This window comes from Zootermopsis nevadensis, unplaced genomic scaffold, assembly GCF_977971745.1.
Source record: "Zootermopsis nevadensis isolate Lab colony 2312 unplaced genomic scaffold, Znev_1.0 Znev_ptg000013l, whole genome shotgun sequence".
Lineage (NCBI taxonomy): Eukaryota > Metazoa > Arthropoda > Insecta > Blattodea > Termopsidae > Zootermopsis > Zootermopsis nevadensis.
In genome coordinates, this window is record NW_028259145.1 from 2069045 (window position 1) to 2095627 (window position 26583).

At 37.8% G+C, this 26583-nt stretch overlaps 1 protein-coding gene across 5 annotated transcripts in view; it reads left to right on the top strand.

Moving 5' to 3' along the window:
* The window catches only part of alt (SMC superfamily domain-containing protein aluminum tubes), a 61872-nt gene that overhangs the window by 15796 nt on the left and 19493 nt on the right, over positions 1-26583 (top strand). For 4 of the 5 annotated variants that reach the window (XM_087348778.1, XM_087348779.1, XM_087348780.1 and 1 more), the window contains exons 4-13: positions 5872-6017; positions 7924-8202; positions 10546-10695; positions 11753-11992; positions 12566-13014; positions 15135-15288; positions 19723-19818; positions 21614-21706; positions 22680-22865; positions 23954-24106. In XM_087348778.1, the coding sequence (XP_087204904.1) occupies positions 5872-6017; positions 7924-8202; positions 10546-10695; positions 11753-11992; positions 12566-13014; positions 15135-15288; positions 19723-19818; positions 21614-21706; positions 22680-22865; positions 23954-24106 (1946 nt within the window). The remainder of the gene's footprint in view (positions 1-5871; positions 6018-7923; positions 8203-10545; positions 10696-11752; positions 11993-12565; positions 13015-15134; positions 15289-19722; positions 19819-21613; positions 21707-22679; positions 22866-23953; positions 24107-26583) is intronic. The other variant, XM_087348782.1, reaches the window with a different exon arrangement.

The window sequence follows — 26583 nt, forward strand, 5'->3', positions numbered from 1 at the left end:
TAAAAATTAAATATTTTCAAGCGGATTTTGAGTTTTGGTTTCATGAAAAACTTACACGGAATGCATTTGGTGTTTTAAAACTGGATGTTATTCTTTTGGTCAAAATTCGCGTTAATGAATGTGCTATGTGAGAAAGCGAATTGACATGACGTAAAATTCACTTGTCGAGGAAATGTCTGCCCTCATTTTATATAAAAACGCTGCGTCATTAATACACGTACTGCAAATCCGAAACATAATGGATGCCAACTGTTGCAGAGTTGTAATCAACACCCGCTAGCTCATCGGTGTCGCTAGTTGTCGCACAGAAAGATCAGTCCCGTTATTTAATTATCACACCTCGTAGTAAGCAACAGTTGGCTCCAATGGACGAAGTTTAATAACCTGTAGCGAGAAAGAACGAGATTCATGAGTTTTTAACGCCCACAGCTTCACATTTGTTTTATTTGCCTGTTTTATAGATCAGTCGTTGCTCGCCTAACGGAATCTTAATTGAAATCCCATTTGACGTCATGGGAATGGATTTCTTGTTCCTCGTATTTGAAAATAAAGACGGACGCATGACAGTTGTGCGTTTGAATGTTTCTGAGCCGACAGAACAGTGCCATTTGAAAGTATATTCGTCTCTGTTCATTAAAATGAATTTGTGTCGTACTTTACATAAATGTTACCTGTGTTTCTCGCGTATGAATATATATATATATATATATATTTTTTTAATTTTCTGACGTAGCTTCAAAACGAATTCTGTTTTACCGACATGAGGATTGGAATATGACATTCTTTTGTACCTCTTACTGGAATAATATGTTTTAAATTCAAAAACCATAAGTATAACGGAAAATTCCTATACGCCGAATCAGATGGTTAGAGTGTTTTGTCGTTATTCAGCCAGAAATAGGCTTATCGTTTGAAAAATGTTGTATGTGGAACTTGTGGTAATAACTTGTCGATGACACATATGATTCAATAGTCCCTGTGCACACACGTCATATACGTAGCGCACGTGAGTTATGTGTCACACATGACTTCATGCACAGAGACATTTGAGTCACTTGTTTTACCTTGTTTGTCGTATTAGCCAGTTTCCGTCTTAAAATTAAGTTCGTCGCCTTTGTTCAGTACCTGATTTTGCAAAAAAATGTGTTGTTGAATCGCTACTTCTTTCATTGATAACTAGGATATCGCTTCTATACCTAAGAATAATTTCTTGGTGACCTAAACACAGCCCTTCAGAGGGAACTTCATCATAATTTTATTAAAATTTGTATCACATGTTGATAACTTATTTTGTTGGAAACAACTATTGGGACGACGCGAGGGTGTGACGTGGCCCACGTGTTTCGTCTCGTGTCTCGTTTCCACTTCGGTTGGTTCGTTCGTTGCCCGTTGTTCATTCGCCATCATTTTCTCCGCTACGTGGTGGGTTACTGCTCTGACCTTCACAACCGGTTCAACCCAGACACAAGGCAAATATTGCGTCAATAAGTGTTCGCATGAAAACATTTATTTGCTGTAGTTAATACTTATTATGCTTAGTAAACGGAAATACGTGTCTTCGATGTCAGCAGATTTTCCACATTCTTTCCGTGTCCAGTTACTGGAGCGTGAGAGAATCTAATGCTGTAACGCAAGGATCCAGAAATCGCCCCATAGTAACCAAGGTCATCCCGGCATGATGTTGTTGACCTTTATACTCGAACAGCGTAGCATGAATTTTGTTCGGAATGCTTGAAGGGAAGGCGATTCACAAGTAGGACGATGATATTAAAATGTATCTTAAAGGACTATGGTGTAGACTTGAATAATTTGGTTCAAGACAGAGATTAGTGGTCACTTGCGTGGACATGGTTCGTACTTCATCTGAATATTTAACAGCACAGTTATTGCCTCGAGAAAGCACACATCAGCGTCAAAGGTATATTTATTTTAATGATTTTTAGGGAAATGTGTGCTGGAAACCAAATGAAACTTAAAAATATAAACTCTGCGAGAGAGACACGCGGAATTACAAATGTGAGGGCACGTGGTTTTCAGACTTATGGTCTATATGTAATATGAAAAAATGAACTTAATTTGCAGTACTGTGATGTCATCATTTGTGTCCAGAAAGTGAGGACTTCTTTGTCTGTCTGTCTGTCTGATTAAATTTTGAGACATTAATATTTAGTGACAATAGGAGAGGTTATTTTTGTTCATTTAGGACTGATACTTTACTTGAATATCTCAATTTTTTTTGGAAAATCTAATTATATACAGTTTATTCAAATATTTGCTGACAACACTAATAAATTTTAATGAGATGAAACATTTTATGCCCTGCACGGACTTATGAGCTTTTCTTTTTTCAGGACTTCATAAAAATTTCTTTGAGTGAAATATCATCCAGTGGATAATGTAAGCTTTGAGCGACCCATACTTTTGTATTTCAGACACAGATTCATAATTAGATGAGTTGTTCTGTAATTCATATAATTATAGAACTCTCAGAAATGAATAAACTAGACCCGACCCAAAAGGTATTCCGAGGACTTTGTTTTGTCGTGAAGCAGCGGGAGAATTGTTCTGTCATAGGATTAAAGTTCAATCATGGAGTTTCATAAAAGTACAAGTTGCTTTGAAATGCTAAACAAAGAACCAGCATGCAACTTGCTAGATACGATCTATTAAAAGAGATGAGTAACAGGAAATGATAAATGTCCTTTATGACTGGTACTTACATGCAGTTAATTGTTCGGCTCTCACTCTAATTTTTCAGAGACTATAAACGACATCATATGTATCTATGCCTTATTCCTTCTGTTGGGTTTTGTAGTTGGCTTTTTATAATTTGTTACGTGTTATTGTACGAGGGTCGCTCATTAAGTAATGCCCCACATTTTTTTCCTCAGAACATATTTATTCAAGATGGCTCAAATTTAGTGACAATATAAATCAATGTTTCCTTTACACATACTATTTTTCCACATAGTCCCCATCAACTTGTACGGTTTTACGCCAGCGTGGAACAAGTGCATGCATGCCTTGCCGGTACCAGCTCTTGTCCTGTGCACGTAGCCATGTCCTCACTGCTTGAATCACGCTCTCGTCATCTTCAAATCTTGTTCCGCGGATAGCATCTTTAAGTGGCCCAAAGAGATGGAGTCGGAGGGTGGATGGGGCAGCACCGTTCAACCAAATTTGGTGATTTCTTCCCGGGTTCTCAGACTTGTGTGAGGGCGTGCATTGTCGTGCAGGAGCAAAATTTCTGCTGGATGCTTGTGAGGCCGAACCCGTCGAAAACGCTTCTTGAGGGTTTTCAGGGTCCTGATGTACGCGTCTGAATTGATGGTCGCACCTCTTGGCATCACATCCACAAGAATGACCCCATCACTGTCCCAAAAGACAGTCATCATGACTTTTCCGGCGGAGGGAGTTGACTTGAATTTCTTCTTTCTCGGTGATTGAGGATGATGCCACTCCATTGACTGCCTTTTTGTCTCTGGCTCAAAGTGGTGTATCCAGGTTTCGTCACCTGTAATGATCCGGGACAGAAAGACCTCTCCCTCAGCATCAAAACGCTCCAACAATTCAGAAGAAATCGTTTTCCTTTGAATCCTGTGGTCTGCTGTGAGACTTCGTGGAACCCATCTTGCGCACACCTTCGAATATGCGAGAGCCTGGATAATTGCAATCACACTTCCATTGCTGACTGAAAGCTGTTGGGCCAATTGTCGAGTTGTGATGCGCCGATCCTCACGAATAATGGCATCCGCGCGGTTCAACATGTCTGGAGTGGTGGCTGTGGCAGGACGCCCAGAGCGCGGCAGATCACGGAGCTCGGTTTCTTCACTTCCTGAAGCTTTAACTCTCTTAGCCCAGCGACCAACGGTGCTCCTATCGACTGCACAGCTTCCATACACAGCACACAAACGTTTATGAATGTTCACCACCGTTTCTTTTTCAGCAACAAGGAATTCAATTACAGCTCGTTGCTTGTAACGAGAGTCGTTCACAGACGCCATTTTAACAGTTCACTACAGCTCCGCTATCGGTTGGAATCATTTGAAACTCCGTACACGAACGCGGGAAACATCAAATCTCAAGCATGTAAAAGTACACTTTTCTATCTTCATTATTGGCTGAGAAAAAAAATGTGGGGCATTACTTAATGAGCGACCCTCGTACACTGCAATTGTTCTTCCCTGCTTGTACGTCTCCCACTCTTTTAATTCAAGTTCTATTAAGCCTCTGTTTTCAAACAGCAGTGAGTGAAGGTGGACTTAATTTTAAATTACAAAAGTTTATATGTTGTGTATTTTAAATTCAGGACACAAGAATTATTTATCTATGTCTGCCTTTTAATTGTGAATCATTAATTAGATTTAAACTTTTATGTTTTTACTTTGCTGTGTTTGACTCCGAGCTTGCCGTTCCATTGTGTTGTAATTTAAAGTAGATTATGAAAATAAACATGGAATTAAATTTTATACTTTCTTTCCTACTCGACCCTCTTCTACCTGCTCTGCAGCTGTCAAGGTTTGCTTTTTCACTTAGACTATTAGACATTCTGTAGGACTCCTTTGTCGAGTGATCGGCTCGTCGCAAGGCCTCTACCTGTACAGAGAACAGCATAACACAGAAAGACGTGGACAGACATCCATGCCTTGAGTGGGATTCGAGCCCTTGATCCTAGTGTCTAAGCACTCAAGGCTGACGCCTCAGACCACGTGGCCACTGTGACCGGCAGAATGAAATTTTAACCTTTATTATATGATATTTACATCTGGTGTATGTGACCCACAGAGTCAAAAACTTTCCATGCTCAAATCTCATATGCATTTTATTAAAGTTAAATGTCTTACATGTGATATTTAGGAATCAAGGAACATGAATTTTGGGGGTATTGATAATTGGTCATGGAATTCTTGCAGGAATTTTAAATTGGTCTTTCTTCTAATGAAATGAAGATGCATAAGTGGTATTTGTATTGAGCTTTAAAATTTAATTTTTCCTGTATTGCACCATGAATCCTCAGATTACTTAATTCTTGGTGTGTATGGATTGGATATTAAAATAAGCGGAGAACCTACTTCACAATGAGCTCATAGTTATATTAAGTACCTTGTTAAATTCTGATTTCCACTTACCAGAACTGAATGTCAGTCACTACCTCAGGACGTAGACACTTGAACTGCATCAATGTTAAGGCCTATTTCAGGACTGTCTGTTGTATTGCTGTAAGATATAGAGATGTCCGCTGCCCAATAGGAAGTTAGTATTTTGCCATTACTATTTGTTGTTTTTTCTCCTTAGTCTTCATTAACGTCATGTTATGAATATCATCTAGCTTCAGAAGGGTCATTGTGATTCACCAAACTGATATTTATGAACTAAGTCAATAATTTGTGTGTCATGCTTCCTTGCATTAATAATTTACTGAGATACGAAGATATCCGTCTTCTGGGTTATTGCGCTGTGTAGTCTGGTCGATGTTAACCAACGTTTCAGAGGTCATACTGCCTCCGTCATCAGGGCGATGAGTATGAAGATTTCTGTCTTCTGGGTTGTTGCGCTGTGTAGTATGGTCGATGTTAACCAACGTTTCAGAGGTCATACTGCCTCCGTCATCAGGGCGATGAGTATGAAGATTTCTGTCTTCTGGGTTGTTGCGCTGTGTAGTCTGGTCGATGTTAACCAACGTTTCAGAGGTCATACTGCCTCCGTCATCAGGGCGATGATCGCCCTGATGACGGAGGCAGTATGACCTCTGAAACGTCGGTTAACATCGACCAGACTACACAGCGCAATAACCCAGAAGACGGATATCTTCATACTCACCGCTGTGAGAACCTCAAGTCTTACTTACTGAGATACATTTGTGAGTTGCAGGTGGAGATCGTGAGGGCGTAAACGTCAGTCTTTTGGTGCCTTTGGTTCGTAAGGCTGAGCTTTCTCGGTCTGAGATTCAAATCCTGATTGATCTTCTGCTCAATAAACAACAGGGTTCTGCCGTGGGCAGCTCCGAATGGATTGAGGTCAGTGGATTTTGTGTGTCATAAATGCAGTAAAACGTCACTGGTCTTGACTAAAGCGGGGGGAGGCTAGTCTGGATTAGGCAATAACCTGGAAAGAATTATTAACAGTTAAGTACTTGACATCAGAAAATAAAGTCAGTGTAAGCAAACGCTCCTCCTTCATATCTGAAAGGTCGTGATTTCATATATCAGTTTAGTTTTTGACACGAGCCTATTTTAAAGAAAACTGATATGTGCTTGCATGCCAAGAAAACTTTGATCTGGTAGCCACATGTGGCCAGTGAGCCATATGTTTCACAGCCTTGTCTTAGATATCCAAATTTTCATAATATAGCTGCTTTACAACTTCAGAGGTCATGACAATGCAAGATGCTAATTAAATCTAAGCTGCATCTGACCTCAAAAAAGTTTGTTGGGGGTTTTCTGTTAATCATCAAAATTAGAATTATCTACAAAAGTAGAAACATTTATGCTTGTTTCTTAATTGTATTTTGCTAACCAGGGTCTCTGACAAATTATTTCAACATGACAGCAGTGAGAAATCATCACTATACAGAATTTAACAAATAACTGAGTTTTCAGAGGGCCATGTGATAGTAACTTAGCTAGTAATGACAGGATTTTGAAGTGTTAAGTGTAATGGGATCGAAATCAGTGAGGTTTTACTGTACCATATTTGCTCCACAGCTGACAACTTTGTGTACTTCCATTACATGTTTTTTCTTAGCATCTCTGTTAGCAGAAGATGATTGTACTTTTAACTCGATACATTTATATTCCTGCAGCTATCCATGGCCTTCGTAATACATTGGAAACTAAATAAACTGCAAGCTGTATTTTATGTATACAAATATCACACAATGATTGCCAAGTGGGAGTTCTTAAAATTGTGTCACTGTGTGGTAATATATTTAAAATAAACCCTAATTACTTCCAAGTATGTTGTATGAGCTTGCAGTAATCAAACAAATCACTTGTCTGTGTAAAGTGAAGCTTTCATGGTGACTGAAGTTGATGGGAGGTTCTCGGGTTACGAGCCGCACCAAGTGGCGGAACAGTGAATAAACCATATCTTCTGCCAACATTTCGAGAACAATCTCTGCTGTCATCCTCATTACTGCTGGGTAACAAATCTGATCTTTGTTGTGTGCTCGCTTATGGGTTTCCCATCAGCGAGCGCAGCCCTGAGGATGAGAGCAGAGATTGTTCTTGAAACGTTGGCAGAAGATATGATTTATTCATCATTCAGCCACCTGACACGGCTCGTAATCCGACAATCTTTCATCAAATCACTTGTGTGTTTTATTTCTATGTGAGGTAGTTACTTTAGAAATTCATAACAGCAGTCGTAATCTGAAAACCATTGTGCTGGTTCATAAATTGCTAGTAGAGATCACAGTTTGTTACACTCGCTATATAAGATAATGAAGAAACAAGCATGTCCTTTCAACCATAGGATTTTTGGTGAACATTATCCATAATTTTTTTGTCATTTGTAGTCAGCGTAGAAATGTGTATATTTCATTACCTCTGATTTTTTACATTATTTATTACATATGATACATGTGGTAACATTTATGTTATATATAATGTGCATAATGTATTCCAGATTTAAATATTTGTATCTCATTGAAATTAGACTACTTAGTAGCTACCTCACATATTGCTTAAACTGATTACTTCAAGGCAGGGATCTAACTCCATCACGACGTCTTGATATTAAAATTTTTTTATATAAGTGATTATTATAAGATATTTAAATCCCTTAAATACTTCCTAACTGAAATTGAAATCTAGTTTGACACAATGACATTTTAATTTTGTAAGACTGATAGTCTTAGCCAAGATTTGAATCGGGTACCTCTTGACGAGCTGTGGTAACCTTTCTGTGTGTCGTATATACCAGGGCCGTCAAGATCCAGTAGTGAAATTGAAGAAACAATTGGCAGAAAAGGAGAAAGCTCTGCAGGAGGAACAGGAAGCAGGGCAGTCTCTCCAAAGCAAATTAAAGGAATTGCGTAGTGAGCTGAATTCAGAACGATCACGTCTTACTCACAGTTGCCGACAGCTTGAGGAAACCGTAGTGACAAAGCAGAATGAGATTCAGTCTATGGCTGTCAGGCTGCAACACTCTCTTGAGTCTCATGTGACTGAGAAACAAGCCCTCACACAACAGTACCAACAGGTGAGACAGTCGTCCTTATTGCATAATCTTTGCAAGTCTGATTCGTGCCTTGCGTTTACAGTGAAAATGGATTCGTTCCATTAAATTCAGTGTCCCTCTGCATAACTGGATTAATCGGAACCAAATAGAAAGACTTCTAAGTGTCTATTAAACTGGGTGGGTGCATATTTCTTGAAGAAAAACAATTCTGTAGTGCAGCATCCCAATGTGTATTCTTCACTTACTTTGTTGTTTGCTTCGTGTATCACGCAAGCTTTCTATCTAAATGTTTATCAAACTGCGTGTTTCAGATATATATATCTTCATGTTTGATGTGTCTACGTTGTTACTGCACTCATATTTTAAAACCAAGAATTCTGATCATTCTTGTTAGTCAGTTGATATATATTTCGTAAATTTTTAGGAATATTGATAAAATGATCTGATTTCTAACTTCAAGAACTGTTATGTTTTACGTAGGGCAGTCAAATAGTTCCCGGAATTGTGGTATAGCACTGTAATGGTAGGACATATGGCAACGCTTACCTAATCACCTTCAAAGTAGAACCCTTGCGCACATACACACTTGCTCCATCGATCCTGCCGTTGTTGGAAGCACCAGCGGAAGGCTTCGTTTGGAATGTTCCGGAGTTCGGCCGTCACATTCGACACATCGCTGGTTGTGCGGCAATTCCTCGCCGAGAAAAGCATTCCTGTCATCACCCAACCACCATACTCTCCGGATCTCGCTCCGAGTGACTTCTGGCTGTTCCCTACCCTGAAAATGGGCCTCAAGGGGACGCGTTTCGCAACCATGGAGGACATCAAATCGGCTGCTACGGCCGAACTCCGGAACATTCCTAACGAAGCCTTCTGCCGGTGCTTCCAACAACGGCAGGATCGATGGAGCAAGTGTGTATGTGCGCAAGGGTTCTACTTTGAAGGTGATTAGGTAAGCGTTGCCATATGTCCTACCATTACAGTACTATACCACAATTCCGGGAACTTTTTGACTGCCCCTCGTATGGCATAACTAGATGTGGTTTGGTGATGAGATGTTTTTTCTGAGGGTAGCTCTTTCGGTGTATTGATGTTGTGTTCAGGTTGCTTTAGAAATATTTAAGTGATTTGTAATTGACATTTTGTTTGGTCGTTGTATTTTGTTTCCTGTTTGGGGGTACGTCTAACTGCATTGTCTTAACCCAGTAATTTATGAAGCAGTGCAGTAAGGTCATGCCACTGCATGTGACGCTGTATTCTTAAGAAACCTGATTATAAACAATATCACCGCCTTCTGTGAAGGGTCATTCAACTTAAGATTGTCATTTTGTATAACAGTAAATTTTAAGAAAGCGTGCAAATTGAGTTTAATTTTTGTTTTAAATAAAAAAACAATATATTCACAGGTCATGTCTTGAGAACTTGTATAGCTTGGTGTGGAAAGAGAGTAGTTTAGAAAATATCGTAGTAGTAAATACATAAGTTTGTAAAGGCTTCCGCACATTACATTACCAGATTTTAGAGATTACGTTTACATCAGGTCTGGCCCAGAATGTATGGTCTTATAATTCTTCTTGCAAAATTGAATAGTAGTTCAGAAGTAGGCAGTATATTTCAGTGCCACGAAAGTAGACAGTGCAGTTTCTGGTGAGAATATTCCTCAATGATGCCCATTGATGTTACATTAAATTTATTTATTAACATTTGTAATGGCGTTGAAACAATTTTTAACTATTATCTTATTTAGGTTCAGAGAAATGACAGCAGTCTCCAAATTTTAACAGGAAAGATTACAGGTATCAACTTCATTTTGTGCGAGAAACATTTGCTTGGAGTTCGGAGTACTTACTAGCATTTTTTAGTGTTCCTTCATAAGATCTCGGACAGAATTGAAAGCAAAGCAGAAATGTATTGTCTTACCCACTTCTAACTTCAACCAAAAGGAAGCTCTTTTCATTAAAATTGTTAACGTAGCTCTGCTGTGGGTTATATCTTGTTTGTGTTTTAACATATGTGATTATTTCTAAGCCTGTAGTAATTAATTTTAAGCTTTATTTGTGATTTATTAACATTGTTCTTTAGGTTTTGGGTACTTTACTGTGTGGATTGCATTGCCAGCATTTCAGAAGAACATACTGTCTTCATCATCAGGGCTGAAATGAGAAGTGTTGTATGAGTAGATTGTTTATATAGGGACAGGAGAGGGATTGGATGGATGGAGAGTGATGGGCAGATCAAAGCCATGGGACGAGGAGCCCTGATGATGGAGGTAGTATACTCCTCTTAAACGTTGGTAGCGCAGCCAACTGCAAGCACCTAGGTTTATGATGATGATGATGATGATGATGATGGTATTGGTTATAGCTGCAAGCTCAGTTGAATGAGGACCATCAGCTACTCCGAAAGCTGCAAGACGAGCAAGGCCAGGCTCAGGGAGTGTTGGAACAGGAGCTGCACAATCAGCGACAACAACTGGAGCTTCACATTGCTCATCTCAATGAGACAAATCAGGAGGTGAAGGCAGCATAGCATCTCTTGAGCATTTGATGTATTGTTTATAAATGGACAGAGGGAAATAGAATCAGCGGGGAGGTCAATATAATTACACAGTGCCATGAAAGGAGTGTTTTCTGTGTGTTTATGAAACCTCTGGCTAAGCTGAATTTGTTTCCTCGTGCGTGATGTTGAATACAGACAAATTTAATTGTTAAAGCATTATTGCTCTTTTTCTAGGGTTATTCTTTTGATCTGTTTTCTTTTAAATTGTTTCCTGATGAGAAAACCCATTCAGGATTTGAAATTTAACTATAAGAAAGTCAAAACATTCCTCATGTGTGCTAATAAGAAGTCAAGACTTGTGGTTACTGTGAAAGATTACAGAGCTACCTCATATGTCTGATTAAGTAAGATGCCATGATTATTTAACAAAGTAAAGAAGAGTCATTGTGATGCCAAGCATTGTATTTGAGTGCTCAGTATTTAATTTGTGTTTAGGAGGCTCCACGTTTGATTCATGGTTCATAAAACATCTAAACTGACAGTTTCTAGTGGTGTTTCTGGCAGTGCTGGTGTTACTGTCAAAACAAATTGCCATGACTTTCTTTCAAAACCATTTTATCCATCACAGTCAGCCTAAAATTCAATCCTGTTTAACCTGTACAGTTGAGGAAGTATTAAATAAACCAAAAAGTAAGTCATCACGATGGCATTGCATAAATTCAGTATCTCACCACACTTTCTGTTCTTACAAGGAGAACTGAAGATTTCACTGGTTGGATGGTTTTAATATTGGCGCTAACTCAGTATCATTTCAGTCCATTGTTTCTGATTGAAGCACCTTTTTAGTCATTATTTTTGAATGTGTGTTTGGGCTCATACCTAAATAAATGTTATGTACTTGTTACCAACAAAAAAGTTGGGACCCGAAGTGCTCAGGCACTTGAAGAACGGGTCATCCAAGTAAGTAAGTATACATTAATGCCTTGCGTTAATGTCGATTGCAGTAGTGTTTCTCGTTAAAATTTGTTGGTTCATATCACAAATATTTATATAAATATATTGTAATTTTCAGGCTGAAGCAGCTTTCAAGTCTCAGATTGGCCAACTTCATGGTGAGTTACAAGAGCAGGGAAATATCAATGCAACTCTAAGTGGTGAGCTGCAGAAACTGAGAGACGGCAGGGATGGAGAGATCAAGATGCTTAGAGAACAGATCTCTCACTGTGAGAATCAGATTAGGCATCTTGAGTCTCAGGCTGCTCACTTAAAAGAGTCTACTGATCAAGCTCAAGAACTTGTAAGGCAGAATGAGGTAAGTAATGCCACATATTGTACTAATATTGACTTTGTTACCTTATGTCCTGATGTAGTGGTCTAGCGGTTAGAACGCTGGGCTAGTAATACCGTGGTCTCGGGTTCGATTCCCGGCGGTGCTCAGATTTACAACTTGTGTTGGGCAAGGCCGTGGGCCAGGCATCACGGAGTTTTCCTCCGGGGTTTCTCCGTGGCATCCCAACAATTACTCCACTTTCATCATCATTTCACAAAAAAGGGGGTCACAGCAGGAGCGTTAAATGTCGCAGTCCCGGTCGAACCCACGTACCGATGGGTCGTGAATCCTGCTAACCTCCAATGCACACCATGCTGAAATGGTGTGTACTGGATACGAAAAAAGAAATGGAAGAATCAAATTCTATTGTGCACAACTTTCTTCTATTACATTGTTTTGTGACTACATGTTTTGCCCTTCTGAGCCGTCTTCAGGCCATACAACATACAGGTGTTGTGTATTTTAAGTGTAATTTTACATACAGTTTTGATTCAGGCACAGCGCCTATATGGGCTCGATGCTTGCATATTCTGATGCGAAGTTTTATCCTTCCAGGAGTTACATCGAATAAAGACTGAATTGGAACATCTTGTTGCTAATTCCAGACAGCATGAGGCAGCATTACAGTATGAATATAAAAATTTACAAGAAGAACTGGAAGCATTGAAAGAGAAATGTGCCAGCTACAACGAAATAAAAAGTGAAGTCAGTCATTTGAGATCAGAGAATGAACAGCTGTTAGCTCAAGTTATTAAAGTGAAAGATCTGCAAGCAGAGACTCAGCATCTGCATGAAGAGAATGAACATCTTGTATCCCAAATAGCCTCATTTTCACAGCTTGAAAAGGAAGCGCAGCAGCTTCGAGAAGAGAATGAGTCACTTGCAGCACAGGTGACAGCAATGACTGAAAGACCAGCAGCGGAGGGTCGGGAAAATGGAGACCTTCACGACCCAGAAGAAAAGCAAGCAGACACCAAGGAGCGTGTCTCAGAAGAAGACAGCATGTGAGTAGCAAGTAATAATTTCTACTCAATTATTGAATTAATATATGACTGGAAGAGCTAAAAAACTTACTAAAATTGGAGGACTGTAGAAAATTTGCGTTCATACCGTGAATATCCATAAAAAGTCGAGATAGCTCAAGCAGTGAAATGACAGCACATAGTTAAACACACAGTAATTTTATTCATTAATTGACATAGTAAAAGTTGCGTGGTTAAATGATAAAATAGATATGAAAAAATGTGTTTTGGGATCACAATTTCTGGTCATAGATATTTTTGACTTTATATGTATTTTGTTCAACATTTCTTGATTCTGACTTTACAGTTATAGGCAGTATTTTACATGCTGACACTGATTTCTCACTTTTATGAATAGTGTGGTGAGAAATGAACGAGAAGATGGCTTTGTGGGCTGAAACATGTTGCTCCCGTATGTTTTATTTTAAGTACAGGCATGTAGTTTTGTTTTGTTTTGTTTTGTTTCAACCCACTTGGAGCTTCTTTAAACCTGCTTATCATAGGTGCAGAAATTCAGGATTGTTTATTGTCTGTCCGCTTGGTGCAGACTGTCCCTGGTCTGTTACAGGCTGTTACGATAGACAGTAAGACTGCTTTCACACGTGAGCACGTGAGCCGCTCAACTGAGGGCCTCGCTGAGCCGGTATGCAGCTCATGTGGAGACGATAAGCAATTCAGAGTTTGGCTTACATGACCCTCCGCTAGAGTTACCAACTTCACTCAGTCCCTCCAGCAACACATTTTCAGTGTATTAGCATCGTTCATCAAATCATGTTGGAACTAGAAGAAGTAATAGTAATATTTTATAGCATGATTGTTATAAATTATTAATAAATAGTACCTATTACAAACAACTTACTGGAGTTTTTCCCCCCCACAATGTGCCTCTCCCTTATAAAGGCGTTGGCTAGCCTGGCTTGATTTGCAGCCCACTGAGCCTCGTGTGAAAGGGTTTCATCTTAAAGCAGATAAGACTCTCCCCGCCAGTAGCCGCTACTAGCGGGGAAAGCTGCATAGTGGCTCATGAGCCGCTCACACAGGTTCACCGGCTCTCGTGTGCAAGGGTCCAATGCATTTTGCTGGAAATTCTATCCCCAGCAGTCACTTCGGCTCACGTGAGCTGTTCACATGAGCCACGTGTGAAAGCAGTCTAAGTATTTCTGTGGCTTTCAAAAACAACTCGTACCCAATTCTGAGATTTTGTGACGATGGTGCATTGTCGAAGCAAACTGTTTTCTGGTCATTATCCATCGTCCAAGATTAAATTAAATCAACAAAACCACGACATTTCGGAGGTGGGAGATAGATTCCCATCTCTGAAACATCCAGAAAACAGTTTGCTTCAAGAATTACCAAGCAAAGACTGTGTTTAGGGTGTCACCAGAAGGAGGAAGGGGTAATGTCAGCTATGGTGAATTTATGTGTGGATCAGGATGTTATGATGTTTGGGGAGAGAAGTTGGTAGTCTGTAATCATGAATGTGGAAAGTCAGCAAATATTACTTAAGACGGCCAAGGTTCATAGTGGGCTGTGACACTGATGATAACAACAACGGTGATGATGGTGTATATGGCCAAGTGCTAGATTATTTTCATTTATGAGTTTTAACCGTAGACCAGTAAGCAGTGACAATAGTTTGCTGTTGGAGACTCAGTCACATTGCACCAATACACTGGATAGTAACAGTAAAGTGTGTTTAAAATTGTGTCCTTGTAATATGTATAACATTTTTGTGAAATGTGCGTGTTCACACGTGGGCAGGTTGGTGCTTGTGTGTGCACAGAGAAGAAACAAATGTGAATGAAAATGCTTGATTTTGTGCAAGTATATTTCAGTAAAAATATCAAAATTTTATGTAAATATGATAAACTCCAAAATCAGTTAAAAATCAATTTCATAAGAAGTGAGCTGTTTTCATTTGTTAACAAGGAAAACGTTAAAGACTACTTACGATAACTGTAATATACCTGCAAGAGGAAAGCAGTATTTCTATTGATTTAATTTATCCCAGAAAAGGCAGCTAGGAGAAACTGAGCTCAGTAATTTTTCCTCCTTAATTCATATCTTAATTTTTTTAAATAAAGCGTTATTGCTTTTTACAGAGTGAAGCAGAAAGAGCTTCTGTTGGAGAAGTTTAATGATGAGTTGAAACAGAAAGATTCTGTTATAGAAAAGCTCAATTCTGACATCAATACATGCAAGACTGAGATTAGTAAGCTGAATGAAGATTTGGAATTACAAAGAAGAAAGAACAATGTAAGTATGCAGATTACTTAATACTGCATTTGATTTTGTTTTGTGTCTTTATATATGCATACATGTATATCTTTTAACACAATAAGCATTTTTTCTCTTGTCTATCATAACATAGAACAACTACTACTGTAAATGAACTGTAATTTTTGGAATATATTGACAAACTTTAACTCTGATATTAAATTACATTATCACTCTGAATGTATTGCCTCTGGTTAAAATATTGTGATTTTGGTTTTTACTATATTTACTGTACTTCATAGTTAGAACATTTAAGTTGTTTCTTAAAATATTACAGGAATGTACATATAAATCTTGAGCAAGTTTGATGAATTGTGTAGGAAGCAAGTTGACCTTTTAGTTAAAGTTTTCTTTGTTATTTATTATGATTTTTGATAACACTATCATTCAGGTAATAGGAGCAGAAGGTATAAGTTTGTAAAATTTTCTTCACTCTTGAACCATTACTTACATACTAATAAATTAAATATATGAGCCGGGATAGCTCAGTCAGTATAGTGACTAGCTACGGGCTGGACGACCGGGGTTCCCTGACGGGGGCAGAGGATTTTTCCTCTAGCCTCTGCGTCCAGACCGGCTCTGGGGCCCACCCAGCCTCCTCTAGAATGGGTACCGGGGTCCTTTCCCGGGGGTAAAGCCGGCCCCCATCTAGTGCCGAGGTCAAGGAAGAGAGGAGCTATACCTCCACTCACCCCAAACGCCTACATGGCGTATAGTGGGACAAACTTTACTTTACTTTTAAATTAAACATCAAATGCATGAAACGTACACATAAATATGCTAGGAGCAGAGGCAAAGCCTTATCTGCAAAAGTACGTCATAACATTCTGAGTAGTAGCAGAGGCATGTGAGCAAGAGTGTGTTAATTAAGACACTGCACAAGTCACTATCTGTGATTGATGTTGGCATACGGCAGGCAAGACGGTCAGTACAGCTTACTGAGGCCAGCATCAAAGGTTTAAAGACTGAACAGAGTTTAAATATATTATTCTGCCCTTGCTAATATAATATTAAAGGTGATATCCCTTGTACATTGACGTATGTTGTTTGTATACACACTCCTCAGCAGAATCAGTTTTGGTACGATCTTAATGTCAGTCTTGCTTTATTGTTCCTCATAAGAATTCTGTATTCAGTACTTGCTTTCTGCATCTGAGGTATGAGTCCAGCTGGTCATCATTTTTATGTAACTTCTTCCCAAGACATACGCTTACACTTTAAGTTGGATGTCCGACAATCTAGCATCTGTATCTAGCTCTGTCTTGCTCCAACTCCGCCTCCTCCTCAGTTCCATTCCCTGGTCTTCCTTCCCCTTGTTCCCAGTCCTGATCTCAGTCTCCCTCTTGGACAGTTTATGTTCATTCCTTATGTTCATAGGACTATGTTTCACGAGCAGCACAAGATAATTACGAAATGATGGACATATATTAACTCCTGGTCATTTATATACGTGGGGCGTATACAAATGATTTAGACTAACGTGAATTATATGATCCTTGATGGTGGTGGCTCCCAGGTTACACTTCGGCCCATTCCACATATTCTCCTTGGAGGTCGATGCACCGTTGCCATCTCTGGCAATTTCCGTATTGCCTCACGAAACCATTGTTTGGGGGTGTCTCGTACCCACTCCCTGACAGCATCATGTAAGGTGTCACTGTCAGGGAATCGGTGACCACGCATGGAATCCTTCATCTCATGGAAGAGGGCATAGTCACTTGGTACCAGGTCGGGGGAATAGGGCGTTCTCGCCCTCCTTCCATAAGAACCATGCGGTCCAGCTCTGCCCATGGTAGTCGCTCTCCATCGCTTGTATTGCATATCATTTTTTACTTACCTACATACATATTAATGGCTGAATATAGAGTACTCACTGAATTTAACAAAATGGGAGATTATATGTGTGCCTCAACAACTTAATTAGTTGAGTACAAATCGAGATCCACACTTCGACCACTTCTGTGATAACTTATCTTACAGTTCTAATGTTCTCGCAGTACTTTATACTATTAACCTAACTGTTTTGACAATGCAGATTAATCTACAGCTTCAAATTTGTTATGGTATCATGATTACTTATCCAGAATGCAGTAAATGTGGAATGTAGATGCTTTGAGTCCAGTTATTTTCTTTATAGATTACTGTAGATTATATTTCTAAAGAAGTATACGTCATTAAAACTATATTTCTGCTTCATAAATAAATCAAGGACTTTTGCTATGGGACACACAAACACAAAGAATGAAATACATCCTTCCTGCAATAGACACATTTACACTGAATTTTGACATGGTGGAATGCTTTTGTGTAAGCTGTTCTTTGTATATTGAATTTGATGTATTTGCTGAAGATGAAATTTGAGCTTTACAGTGATACTTAAACTCAAATGATAATTCCCTTCATCAGTTAAAAATACTAGCATGCTTTATGGATTCTATTGGTGGAATACAGGAATACCTTTGCATTCGTGAATAAGGTCATGGACTCTGATAAGTACAGTGGATTCCGGTTAATTGGGACACATCGAGACTAGAACACTGGCCCAATTAAGCGGCTTCCCTGATTAACCGGGAGGTCCAGACTGAGACAGACCAAGATGTAGCATGGTGTGGGTTAAATGTAGATCAGCTGCACAAAGCTGATGTTTTACCACAGAAAACTTAAAAATAATTCATGAGATAGTGTAGCTGCGTCATATTGTGATATTAATTAAAATAATTATTATATTTGTTTACCGTCAAATCACAATAAAATAGTAAGATAAGATAATTAAAATGATTAAAATATTATCTTATGTTCCATATCGAACATTCGATTTACATCGGAACATTCACAACATGTTTCGGTTTATCAAATCGTCATCAGGTGTAAATTATAAACTTTTAAACTCAAATTACGTTATCAGCATAAGAGTCAATAACGAACCTTGCTCCGAGATGGTAACACTTCTGGATCTCTCCTCTGAACACATCTGAACCGATTGCTATTTCATATATGACTGGTATAAACATCAATAACACCACCTCAACAATAATGTTATATTAATAATATCTAGACACAACTTCCATAAAATATAATGAGAAAGATGATAAAATTATAAAAAATATAAATATAAATAATTGTAATTTGAGTTTAAAAGTTTATAATTAACACCTGATGACGGTTTGATAAACCGAAACATGTTGTGAATGTTCCGATGTAAATCGAATGCTCGATATGGAACATAAGATGATATTTTAATCATTTTAATTATCTTATCTTACTATTTTATTGTGATTTGACGGTAAACAAATATAATATTTATCTTAAAAAGAAAATTCATGGCATTGTATTGCTGAGAGCTTTTCCACAGGAAGTGATTTTCCTTGTATGAAAGGATGTCTGTACCACTGTCTCATAATTTTGGGTAGATCACTGGTAATTGTATATTCATTTACTATTAGCATTTAAAGCTCTAGGTTCTAGAATCAATAAGACCTTACAAAAACTCTTTAGTCTTATTCTGTATGACTCAGAATAATTACACGATAAAATATTGGGTGAAATTTGCGTGTTTTGTTATAACATTCTGCACAGGCTTTCAAGACTACACTATAGCACAATTATCATATGTTTGTATTTCATGTTACGTAAAACTATTTTCAAGCGTCAGCATTAGTACCATTATCTTTTCAGCATAAATATGTAGAAGATATCATTACTTAGGAAGAAGTTGTTGCTTACCAGTTATCACATTACAAATACACACACACGCATATGTGAAACATATAAATAATCACAATGCTTTAATATTCTCGTTTGCATCATTGCATGTCAGCACAAAGCTAACAAAGGTAGTTCTAGAGTTTAGGAGAATCCATAGCATTGCAATGTGAATAATGTTCTTATATTTTAAATGCATCTGATGCTTCAGCTTTCAAAGATATGTTATTTGGTAAACTAGCATAAAATTAATTATTGTAAATCATTCTGGAACACTGATTAGGTTTGATGTAAAAACTAGTCTCACTGAAATGCTCAGAAAAATTAGCACATTCTTTAAACACTAGTGTGTGTGTTTTTTTTTGTTTTTGTTTTTTCCCCCCCTTTCTCAGTACTTCACGGTAGAAATTGATGTTTAGCTTGGGTAATAACTACATCATAACATACTTTGATGAATATTAACTTGACGTTAATGAAGGAAGCATGTTTTATGTGTTATTGTAAGATCAAGTGTAGATCAGTGTTTGCAGTTTTGTTAAGAAGAAGTACCACAAATTTATGGTTATCATTTGTAATTCCACATTCTACGGGCTGAAATGTCTGTGATTGTTCAATTTTTACGGCAGTATGTATGCCATATTGTAAGTTAATATTTTTTTGGTGGTTAATATCTATGGATTCTCCTAATGGTTTATCCTTTTATGGTCTTAGGATTTGCGTACAAAGAACTGGAAAGCTATGGAGGCCCTGTCTGTCACCGAAAAGTCCCTGGAATCTAAAGTGAAAGAGTCCACTATACTAGTCAGTGTAAGTTATTAACATATTTCTGTAAAGCCCACTTTAGAACATCGAATTTGCTTCTCCTTATTTAATTAATCGTATTAATAAGAAGAGTAGACATGAGTTCATTATGTACAATTTTGTATATCTTGTGTTGAAATCTTGGATACAGTATTCAAAAAAACAGAACATGTTCTGTTTTCTTGCAGTTACTTCCAAGACTGGAAGTAAATTGCCATTTAGCCTTGCAGTAACACCTGATGAACTAAGTAACTGCACTCATCGTGGCAAAGAGGTGTTTACAATTCCCGTTACTAAGTAATATGTGAACGGATGTTTTCATTCATGTCAATGCGTTCATCTCATGTGAAATTGTGTGTAGATTGCACGCAAAACTCATCAAATAAGTTATATCCAGAAAATGATAGGATGCAAATTTTATTATCTGAAGTGGGCTAATTTCATGATTAAAGTTTTCATCATTAAATCTTGACAGTGGGAGTCATGGTAACACGGTACATGGCTGTGTGCATGCATGTGTATTCACATGTGAACATCATTTTGTATCAGTGTGTAGTTTGTATATGCTTTATAACTGCAAAAAGAGTAGTTTATAGGGCTCACCCAGTTAATGGTGTAGTCAGCTTAGTTTAGTATTTTATGCCTTCAATTTGTTTGATACATCTAATTCTGTTCATACTTTTATTTATGAAATACATTAGATCCTTATTCACTCATTGTCTAGTTATTTAATGTTGAGTGCCTTCTGTATATTTCACCTTGATATAAGTACAGGTTTATAGTGGTGCCGAAAATTAAAAATGTCTAGTGACACTGTCAAATGATATGAAGAAAACTTTGATCATATGGTAGACTGTTTGGTGATGTGCTTTAGTGTAATGCATGGAGTTGTGCTACCCTGTGTATGGCATGCATGCTAGAAATATTGCAGGAAGGCATTACAAAGTCATATTATAAATGCTTGGAAGTATGGGAGAATATACTGTTTCGTCTTATGTTAATACATCTCTGTAAGTAAACCGTCCCGCTCTATGCCTATGCTGGCATTTGGGGGGGAAGCGGAGGTATAGCTCATACTCTTTCTTGACCTCGGCACCAGATGGAGGTGAGTGGTCAGCATCACGCCCCGGCCATACTTTACCCCCGGGAAAGGATCCATTGGACAGGAGGATGGGTGGGCCCCAGAGCCGGTCTGGACCCAGAGGCTAGAGGAAAAATCCACTGCCCCTTCGGGGACCGAACCCCGATAGCCCAGCCCGTAGCTAGTCACTAAACTGACTGAGCTATCCCGGCTCATAATACATCTCTGTATGTTTGTTAACAAGAGCAAAGTAACTCTGTCTGACTGAAGATAGTGCAGCTTTGTGGTATATACTGATATAAAGACTGATTAATAACGCTTAGCAAGAACGTAAGTTTCGGACTAAGAATCTGAGATCTGCCAGTAGGGAATACTGCTAATCAGTTAAAGAATATAATGCTTTCTTCAAAACTGTGCATATGAAGTTTCTTTTTAATGATACAGAAATTAATTACAGATGTGTCACAAAAATCAACAAATAAAGATTTTTTTTTTAATTTCTCACATAAATTTTTGTTGTATGTGATATTTCATGTGAGGACTCTTAAAAGTTTGTAGTTTATGCAGTTGACAGGTCATATTTTTAAAGGTCCTAGTAGTGTGTGGAGCTTCTTAAGATGTTAAAGAATGTATTTCTCTTACTGATTGTGATATACTGTTTTTGTGTTAAAGTTTCAGTGCTGTTTTGATTTGTCTTAATTTTTTCTTTCTTGTTAACAGGAAGTTAGTAAAAAGGTCAGAACAGAAGAGCAGGCAGCCACTAAAGAGCTATTGCAGAGGATATTCCGTGATATTAGAATTGAAGACCATACGGTAGGATAAAAATGTTTCATGTTGTAAGACTTGAGGTTCTCACAGCGGTGAATATGAAGATTTCTGTCTTCTGGGTTATTGCGCTGTGTAGTCTGGTCGATGTTAACCAACGTTTCAGAGGTCATACTGCCTCCGTCATCGCCCTGATGACGGAGGCAGTATGACCTCTGAAACGTTGATTAACATCGACCAGACTACACAGCGCAATAACCCAGAAGACAGAAATCTTCATGTTTCATGTTGTCTTATATTCCAAGCTTGTTCATGGATGAATAGCTTACAACTCATAAAGCTGTGTTAGTTATTCATTAGCATATTAGTTTCATTGACAGTGATAATCTCACATAAATCATTATGAATTCTTTTCATGTAATAGGCTTCAGCAAATTTGTTTGCTAAACAACTGAATGTCACTTCATTTGTTCAGTTTAACTGATAATTGATATATAATTTTAAGATCTAACATAATTTTGTTAAAAATACTATGTCACTTTAGAGATTGTGTAATATTTCAAATTATCTATCTCATTTAGCGAAACTACTCCAAGAACATATTTTTATTCATTGTATGTTTCAAATTGATGTGGGCCAAATGTGTGCACACTCTGTAATTCTAATTCTAATTCTAATTATGTTTTGACGCATCTTCACATGAATTTGCTTATTTTATAGTAGCCATACCTTCTGTATTCTGTGGTTTGGTGACAAATTTGAAGTTGTTTACTCTTTTGAGTCTCCAGATATGAATTAAATCAGAACATTGTAGGAATATTATTACTGCAAAATGTATGTAATTCTTACCAGCTATGATTAATTTGATATTTTGTTGTGAATTTAATTTGATTATGTTTGTTCAAATTGTGGAAAAAAAGTCTTCACTTCCTAGTGAGTACCTTTTCCTAAATCTGAATTTATATGTAAGTAAATGTGAGAAATTTGAGGAAATATATTTGATCAGTATTTGTATTCTTAGGCGTATGATCTGTGGGTTGAGAGGTTTGAAAGTTCGGCCACGAGTTTCATCTCTCAACTTAAAACACGACAACCAGCAGCGGATTCTGTGTCTGAGGATCATTCATCCATGCTAATAGAACTAGAAAAGCAAAACTCTCAGCTGCAGACCATGGTCACACACTACAAGACTATTATTGAAGAGACGGTATGCTGGAGATATATTGCTAACAACTTTTTCTCTTCCCTTCTCTTCTCTTCTTTTCTTTTCTTTTCCATTCCCTTCCCATCCCATCCCATCCCTTTCTGTGGTAATGAATGCAAACAGATTTCACACATGTAAGTTTTGAGGTTTCACAGCGGTGAGTATGAAGATTTCTGTCTTCTGGGTTGTTGCACCGTGTAGTCTGGTAGAATTTTACTGATGTTTCAGAGGTCCTTTCTGCCTTCATCATCAGAGCGATGAATCGCAGCAAGGACCTCTGAAACGGCAGTATACCTCTACGAGACTACATGGTGCAATAACCCAGAAGACATCAATCAGATGCATTCTTGTTTTTGTGGTGGGGGGAAAGTAGATCTGCCCCAGGGTTAATGAAACTGGAGTAGACCTATATATATACAAGAATATCAATATCATAATCATCATCATTTCCAGTATTGTACCTTTTGAGACTTGATAAATATAATACTAAACAGTCATTGCATCATTTTAGATACTTTGTAAACTTTTTTTTATTGCTGCCAGAACTCGTATTGTGAATGCGTTTTTTCAAGTTTCTTCTTTATTCTCTGAATTCTGTTATTTTTTGAATTTGTAGTTCTGTCATGGTTTCTTTTGCAGTCCAAAACTTTGTATCCCACATGATGAGCGCTTGTGATGATATTGGTATATCCTACATGTTATGCATTTCAGGTGATATTAATCTTTCCTTGCCAACTTTTCTTTTTTGTGGTTAGGGGACACTGATTCACTATCGCAAGATAATGTTTGACTAGTAGTTGTTATAAAATATTATATTCTTTTATCCTTAGAGGCTAATGACAGTTTATAATCTGATTTATAACCCTTTGTGTTTTGACAAAATTTATGACTTTTATATTCATATAATTTTCTCTTTCACAAGTTAACATTATTCCCAAATCTTAAAAGCATTAACATGGTCCATTTTTTTTAACATTAATGCATGTTCTGACACACAAGAATATACTTTGTAATGTATGTATTATGTTCAGTGTTGAAAAGTAACAGCTCAATAACTTTTTTTATTTTTTTATTACTTTCTCTTTATACAGGAAGGAATGTTGAACAAACTCCAGAACCATGTTGAACAAGAAGAGGAAAGATGGCGCCAGCAGATGCAGATCATGGAGGCTGAGTTGGAAACGATTAGGGATGAGAAAGACCAACTCCAGCAGTCGTTGGAAAAGCTCCAGAGAACAGAAGAGGTAAGAATCTAAATCACACTCGATTCGGTCTGTAATATACTTACTCTCGGCATCGTAGAATATCCTGAGAGGTGGATGTCGCAGCATGTAGCTGTTGTTTGGAACCCACTGTAGTGTTGTGCAGATAACTTGCATTATGCAGTGCGCTACAAGGTAAAACCTTGCATTCTACCTGTGAAACAAAACTTCTACCAGCAAGTTAGAAAATATGTGCCTTTTTATGGAGACATAAGAGTAGCACAGTGAAAGTATTGTATAATTTTCCAAGATGTGTGGTGATTGCAAAATAAGTGTTGCAAATATAGGGGTGTTTAAAATGTATATATTCTCTTCAGATTTAATCTCAGTTATTTCATAATGACAAGGTTTTATAACTTTATGTGTATACACTGATGATGGCTTCATGGATCCAAAACACATTTGGCATGTTAAAGTAAATAATTAGCCAATAATAGTGGTAAAAGTAGTTGGTTGATATAACCTTCGTATCTTTAAACAAGGTCAAAATATGTCCAAATAAAAAATTGCTTTTATAGGAGCAGAACTAATTTTCATCATTAGGAGTTAATATCTTCATTGAGTAAATGTCACGTCATTATTTTGCTGCAGATGTGCTTGGTAAATTAAAGTGATGTAAGCCGCGGTGATCTAGCGGTTAGAACGCTGGCCTTGTAATCCTGGGGTCTTGGGTTCGATTCCCGGCGGTGCCCGAATTTATAACTTGTGTTGGGCAAGGCCGTGGTCTAGGCAACACGGAATTTTCCTCCGTGGCATCCCAACAATTACTCCATTCACACACAGAAGAAGGCAATGGCAAACCACTTCTGGATCATCTGCCAAGAACGTATATGAACAGGTCCCAGTCCGAGAAAAGGATGGAAGGATCCTGTTCATATGGACCTGTCCTCAGACAGAACACTAAATAATAATAAGATGAGGTGGTCTAGCGGTTAGAACGCTGGCCTTGTAATCCTGGGGTCTCGGGTTCGATTCCCGGCGGTGCCCGAATTTATAACTTGTGTTGGGCAAGGCCGTGGTCTAGGCAACACGGAGTTTTCCTCTGGGGGCTTCCCCGGTTTCTCCATTCACACACAGAAGAAGGCAATGGCAAACCACTTCTGGATCATCTGCCAAGAACGTATATGAACAGGTCCCAGTCCGAGAAAAGGATGGAAGGATCCTGTTCATATGGACCTGTCGTCAGACAGAACACTAAATAAATAAAATAAAATAAGCTGCATTGCAAATGGTGTGTATTAAATTAGACGTGAAACCAGCTTTAATATATTGGACGAAAACAAATATTGTAAAGATATGTGGCACATACAGGGACAATGAGAAATGTACTAATTTTGGTTTGAAAGCCTTAAGTTAAGAGACTACTCACTAAGCGTAAGCACGGATGAGGTTCTTGGGGAAATATGGTTGAGAATTTTGATTGGATTTATCTGGTTTGTTATGGGGAGTGGGGATAGGCTGTTATGAACACAGTATTTAAACTTTAAATTCCATAAAAGGAGGGGAATCTCTTGACTTGGTGAACACCCTGTTAACTTCTGAAGAAGGATTCTGTTCCATGGAGTTTGTTGCTTAACAATTATGATTATATATGAACTAGGGTAACTGTATCAAAGTCTTTAAAATGTATGGTCGTTGTTGAGTCTTGTGTATTTATATTTTTGCGGATAAGAACAATTGTGATAGTCTGGTGAGCGTACAATTTTTGTACAAGTATTTCTGCTGCCTCTCTGAAGATGGAAACTACATTGTCTCCAAAATGTTGGCAAACCAGCCTGCCACAACATGGTGCCATAACCTAAAAAATGAATATATGAGTGAATGTGCAAGCCTATTACATTATCCCTCAGATCCTTAGACTTCTTAAAATACCATTTTTTTATAACTTTTCCACCTCTGTCATTATGTTTCTCATTAATAAGGTTTGAAGTATCATGCATGCTTATATTAATGGTTGTACTCTTGGTAAACATTATGTTTCCATTCTTTATCCTTGCTTTCACCTTTGAGTATTCTTTTGTTTATTTCATATTGGTGTTGGATAGTTTAAACTGATTTTAAGATGGTGAGCCAGAACTTTGTATTTTATCTTTTCTGAGTCTGAACACCAACATTTCAAAATTACATTTATTTTTAGTTGATTATTACTATTTTGTAAAAAGAAGGTATGGTTCGTTGTGTCTGAAGTCGTATTTTTTAATCTCGCTTTGTATTTCTGAAGCATGTGATCTTGGTATGCTTGGCTTGGTATACATTTCATTCATCAGATGCCAGTGAAGCTTTCACCTGTAACAATTGAGTATAATGGCGAGGTAAACAGTCAGACAGTGGTACAGTATTTTGTATGATGATAGTTCTTCATTAAAATAACTTTTTACAATAAAGTCGCAACTATTCAGCCATAAACACACATTACAAGGTTTATGAAGTTTATAGTCCATCATCTTGTGCTGAAAAAG